General features: G+C 45.0%; 1 protein-coding gene across 2 annotated transcripts in view; it reads right to left on the reverse strand.

Moving 5' to 3' along the window:
* Positions 1-6000, reverse strand: part of SLC22A23 (solute carrier family 22 member 23) — a 179874-nt gene that overhangs the window by 45206 nt on the left and 128668 nt on the right. For both annotated transcript variants that reach the window (XM_021718320.1, XM_021718321.1), the window contains one exon: positions 2075-2243. In XM_021718320.1, coding sequence (XP_021573995.1) covers positions 2075-2243 — 169 coding nt within the window. The remainder of the gene's footprint in view (positions 1-2074; positions 2244-6000) is intronic.

The raw sequence follows: 6000 nt of genomic DNA on the forward strand, positions 1-6000 counted from the left end.
TCCCTATTGCTAATCCTCAATGTGTTTCAAAAATTTAAATTAAAAAAAAGATGAACAAAAAGCCCCAGACCTTCCCACACGGGCCAGCCCTGTAGACTCAGAACTGCTCTGAGAAGCCCTGCTCTGCCTCTTCTCCCCTAGCAGGTATGCGCCTACTTGGCACAGGTGGGAGCAGAGTATGAGGTGAGGGGAACAACCCTGTTGACCCTTCCAGGAGTATGAGGCTGCAGTCCCCTGCCTCTGGCCTGGGAGGGCTGCAAAGATCCATTAGGGCAGGGATGCAGGAGGGAAGCTGAGGAAGGTGGCTGCCAGCATGGGTGTGTGGCTTCAGGTCTGAGCTCTGACACAAGCCAGCAAGGGGGCAGGGGGTGGAGTGGCGGGTGGGAGGGGGTGGGAGCAGGGTGGGGGGGCATAGTTTTGTCCTCTGTTCAGTGGGCTGATGAGACATGAGGGCTGAACCATTTACTATTTGTAAAGTGCTTGCCATCTGTGCTGGGCACAGAAGAATGCACAGAGCAGGCATTTGTTAGATAAGTCAGGGCCCTTGAATTCTGGAACAGGCAGAGACTCGTGCAGGATGCTGCAAGGGAGGGGGCTTCCTTAGAAGATAAAAGGAAGAGAGCTGACGACTTCATCTTGCTTTGAGGAAACCGTCTCTCATTCTTAGTCTCCCAAGACGCTGCTGGGGGAGGGGCACCCTGGAACACGCCTGGCTCCTGCACCGGGGGCGGGTACATATGCAAAGCCCACTTTGGGCTCCAGGGTTGGAGGCCCCAGCAGAGGAGCTCGGTTTTGACAGCTGTGGTTGGTAAGTGGCCTCCCAGCAGGTGGCCTTTCCCAGCTGCTATTGCTGGCTCCCTGCTGCTGCCACAGTTCTCATGACACAGCGAGAGCCGGGCTCTTGAGGAAACTGCACCTGCACTCTGGCTCACCAGGACTCCTCTAGGGGTGCATCTACTACCAGGTGGGGGTATGGGGACAGTACTATTAAGCTAAAAGGCAGGTGCTTTCTTCCCGCCCAGGACCTTAGAAAATGAAGTTCAGCTCCAGTGAACCCTGAGCACAAGGACATAACTGATGTGTGGCTAGAAACTTGGTTTTCATTATAGACTAAACAACAGCAAGACAGTGTTGCATGTATGGTCTACACTACAGTAGATCATGCTATTAGGCGAGGAGAGAGTGTCAGCCTGGGGCGTGGAAAGGAAAAGAGAGAAAGAAAAGAAGTATTTAGAAAAACGGTAACACAATCTTTTTTGTTTTTAAACATCTCTCTATGCATAGATCAATGGTTTCCAGCCTTGGTTCAACATGAATCTGCTGGGGATTTTTAAACAACCCAGTTGCCCAGGTCAAACCCCCCATACCAGTATGCCTAGTTTGTTTTTTTTCTAAAGTTAGTCAGTCAAAAACTTAAAGTTACACATGATTCTAAAAGTCATATTTAACCCATCTTGCACAGGGACTGGCAAACTATTTCCTGTGAAGGACCAGAGAGTAGATATTTTCAGCTTTGTGGGCCATATAATTTCTGTTGTGTCTGCTCAGTTCTGCTGTTATAGCATGAGAGCAGTCATAGACAACACATATGTAAACACATGAATATGGCTGTGTTCCAGTACAGTTTTATTTACAAAAAGAGACAGTGAGCTGAATTTAGCCCTCAGGCATAAGTGTGCCCACCCTTCACCTAGAGGAAATAGGGAAGCTTTTCTAAATCACTTCTTTGACATCTCCAAATTTCCAGATACAGAAACTCTCCCTCTGCAAATCCATTCACAAAAATTCATGTCAAAATAACCCCATGGGGTGGGCAGTGAGCAGGTGTGAAGCTAGACTGACTGGAGGCAGATTACTGGAGGTAGGCGAGGGGCACATGGAGGCTCATCCCACTTTTCTGGCTACTTTTGTGCATATTTGAATATTTTTCCAAGATAAAAAGTTAATAAATGAATTTTTTTTTAAAAGAGGAAAATCTCTCCAGAAAAGACCACAAGCTGAAATTAGTGGGAAGTCTGGGGACTGTCGGGCCTATGTCCCACTGGGGTTGGGACACCGCGTGGAGGATACTCACGACCAGTAGAGCAGCATGAGCAGAAAGGGGCAGATGATGAGGGCCTGCAGAACCTGCCAGTCCCGGCACAGGGCGGCCAGCCCGGGCATGAGGAACTGCCCTGCCATGGCCACAAAGCTAGCCACCATCGTGATCATGAACCGTTTTCCAGGCGGGCACAGCTCTATTCCTAGAACACAGAACCAAAAAAAGAGAGATAAGTGCTCTGCCTGACCCCAGGGGGTCCGAGTTGAATGGACATAGATGAAGTTAATATACCCAATGAGCAGTCATTTTAACGTTGCCTAGATCTCTCATGTTTTTCTAGCAGTTCACTTTAATTTATCCTCTAACCACAAGCCAAGGACAGAACTGGTTTCTCAGCTATTGATAATTGTTTTATAACCCTCTCGGCTTGTTTCATAAACAAGTTAACCTAATCAATTCCTCATGACCTTCATGACTAACCCACCCATCTGCCTCTTGTCCATCACCTGATGTCAATACCTGTGCTCACCTGCCCTCCATGATGACATGCAGGAGACCACCGCCCAATACCTTAATGACCTGCCCTCATCAAAGGGAAAGTTTAAAAGGTTTCAACCTGAAGCAGCCATGTGCCATTGCTTTATTAAACTCTGGGGAGGCCATATGCTTTTTGAGCTATGGCCGCTGTCATGTTTCCTAAGCTATGGACTCCTCCCCTACCTTGGAGAGGTGACTTTCCTCTCTCCAATTTACTTTTTAAATAAATGATATTTTCCAATCAGTTTCTGTGCAATTCTTTGCATCTTTCACATGGTACCAGATTGCACACCACCCCCTGGCGGGTCTGATCTAACATTTTTGAAGGCCCCGCTGATATTTTAACCTAACATAGGTGCACCACTCAACCCCCTAAGATGCCCATCACAAGAGCCCTACATGGTATGCCAGTGCTTTACAGAGGGGTGAACTGACCGGGAAGGGAGTGAGATAGATACCCAAGGCTACAGAGCAAGTTGCTGGCAAAAGGATGCTACAACTTAGAAGTGCTTAGCTGAGAAACCAGAATGCTGCTCTTAGGGGGATAGATCACCCATTGTTCCCAATTCCTCTGCTCTCTGGATGTCACCAAGCTTGCTATCTGATGCATTCCCCTCATGCGTATCCTGTTGCCACTCCTTCCAGTCTAGTCTAGATGTGGTACAGAGGGCCCTCTTGACCTCTGACCAGGATGCCAGGTACTTCCATTTATTTACTTCCACCCACGTGCACCACCCATCCCTCCTTCTGGTCCTGGCTGCAGTGTTCTTTGAGAACTCTGAGTTCTTACTCACACTGTGAGACCAAGACATACTGAAGAGAATCACAGTTTATGTAAACACAATAAAGCAGACTCAGATCATACAGCAATGATATCATTGGAAAGCTTCTTCTCCATGATGGAATTCTGTTGCCCACTGTGATATGGGCATGTTGTGTGTTCCTTTCTCAGGCCCCGTTAGGTAGACACCTCCCCTCGGGCAGGCACCACATCTAATTCATCTTTGTAGCTTCAAAACAAAAAATAGTATCTATGTTCAACAAATGCCCACAGAATGGAGGGAGACCACAGTCCTTCCTGTTTGCAAGAATTTATTTTCTTAATTTGACTTTGAGTAAAAAAGATGGTCACAAAACGTTAACCCGTAGAACCCAAGTGGCAACCAAGACAGACCTAACTATACAAATCCCTATATCAAAGGTCCATTATATTAGAAAAAGCTGCAGGATTTTATATATTTTTCTCTTATAAGGCATGCACACTTATTTGCTATTCTTGTACAATATGCACTATTCCTTAAAGGTTGCTTGCGTGCTTGTTTTTTTTTTTTAAGTGTAGTAGAAAGAAGAAGGAAGAGAGGAAGAAGGAAGAAAGAGGAGGAAGAAGGAGAAGAAAGAGGAGGAGGAGGAGGAGGAGAGGAGGAAGAGGAGAGGAGTAGAAGAAAAAGAGAACGAGGAGGGGAGGAGGAGGAGAGGGAAGACAGAACCTCGGAAGATAATACTTTTCATGCCATTGTGTCTCACGCTGTTCAGATGGTGGGCTTTGTTGATTGTCTAGAGACTACAATAGAGGCATGAAGTCAGAGGCGATAAGAAAGAGCACAAATCAGAGGGAGAACAGATACATTACATTTAGCTATAAGGATATTATCAGTCCTAACAGGGATAGGGCACTATGCTAGCCAATTCCTCTACCAGCTCGTCTGCTGGAAAAAAGTAGTAACACTATCAGAATTTCCATTCCTGTTCAGGCATAAACAAATAGATCATCATTATAGCTATCAGTGAGCAAGAGGGACACCAGGTTTCACTGAATATTGCTTAAAAAGAGCTTTCTATCATTTACTTAGGAAGACACGATTAAACAGCCCACCACTCCTGGCCATTTGCTGGGATGCTGTTCCTCTCAGTACCACAGGCCAGGTTCACTTAAAATTAAGATCACTTCCTAGCAGGGTCCAGATCTGGCATTTCTGCTCTTAAAAGTAATAGAGAAAACAGAGTCTTTTAAGAAAAGACTAACTGTTGTAGGTTCTAGTTTTTACTTACTTAGCACAAGCAGTAGATTTGCTGCTATGAAAGCCAGAAATCTGCACTAGCCATAGCAAGTTCAGTGTTTGGAAGCTTGGTTCAGGCTCATATCAGATAAGATACCCTAATCACCCAGGTAGCCTTTAAGCAAAGTCAGAGAGATGATGGGGAAACAGAATGAAGGCTTCACGTTGATAGCTTGCTGCTACAGCAGACATCACATAATGCTGGCAGTTTTTCTCTTTAATTTAGTATCACAGTAAGATGAAAATATCTGTAACTACGCTTCCTTTACCACAGCCCCCTTTGGGATGTCTAATCCCACATATGAATCTACACTTATGTCATATCACACACAAGATCACAAGGCAACTTCCCTGACCAGGGTCTAGTTTGCAGATCATCAAGGAAAACGGTCCCTTGCTGGGCCAGGAATTCTACTGTCTGACTTCAGTCTCCCTCACTGCAAGTGAGTTGCTGGAGCTGGTACAACTATTCGTGTGATTGCCAATATGAAAACTATTAAACTGCCAAAGTTTTTCTTCTGAAGATACTCCCATCCCTCTCCTGTGCATAAGTGGTCTGAGCAGCCCCCTAACCTGCAATGTCAGCATCGCATGGGAGTTTGTTAGAAATGCAGACTCTTAGGCCCTACCCAGTCCTATAGAATTAGCATCTGGCGTTTTAACAAGATCCCTAGATGACTCCTTGAGAAGCACTGTCTCACTATACTTTCCCAAAACTGAAAGTAAGTTTTGCTTCCCAGACATATCCATGGGAGCTGAAGAAGTAGAATCATTTTCTGACCTCTCCACTTCTCCTGTTTTTGCTAGGGATCCTAGAGGAGACTTGTCTTTATTTCATCAGGAAGAAAAACACAGTGTACTCCAGCAGGCATTCAGCAGGCATTAAGCATTCCTGCCAAGGTAATGGAAGAACGTAGTGGCTTGACATAAGGACACAGTTGTGACCATTTGCATACAACTACCTTTTTTGCTTTGACTCACCAGAAATTCTCTCCAAACTTCTTAAATCCAACTATGTTTTGAGGGTTGCTATAAAGATTTTAAAAAAAAATCCCTTGCACTTAGATGTCCCCTCTGAGGGGACCTGATAATCTAGCAAACCACTCAGATATCACCTATCAGGGGACAAAAAAGATTGCTCGTGGTTATACAGGACATACTTGTGCAAGCACAAATTCTTAAAAAATGTATGTTTTCTGGAAGTTTTCTGTTCAAATTGCATGAAAAGGCAAACAAACAGATGAAATATATATTGAGATATATTTTAAAAAAAAATCAGCTGGTTAGGGAGACACCCCTTATCAACAAGGGTGCCTGAATGATGCATATTTGTATACCTAACCCTTAACTGTACTCCACAATTTT

Source organism: Carlito syrichta, unplaced genomic scaffold (assembly GCF_000164805.1).
Source record: "Carlito syrichta isolate Samal-C Ts95f unplaced genomic scaffold, Tarsius_syrichta-2.0.1 Scaffold312069, whole genome shotgun sequence".
Taxonomy (NCBI): Eukaryota; Metazoa; Chordata; class Mammalia; order Primates; family Tarsiidae; genus Carlito; species Carlito syrichta.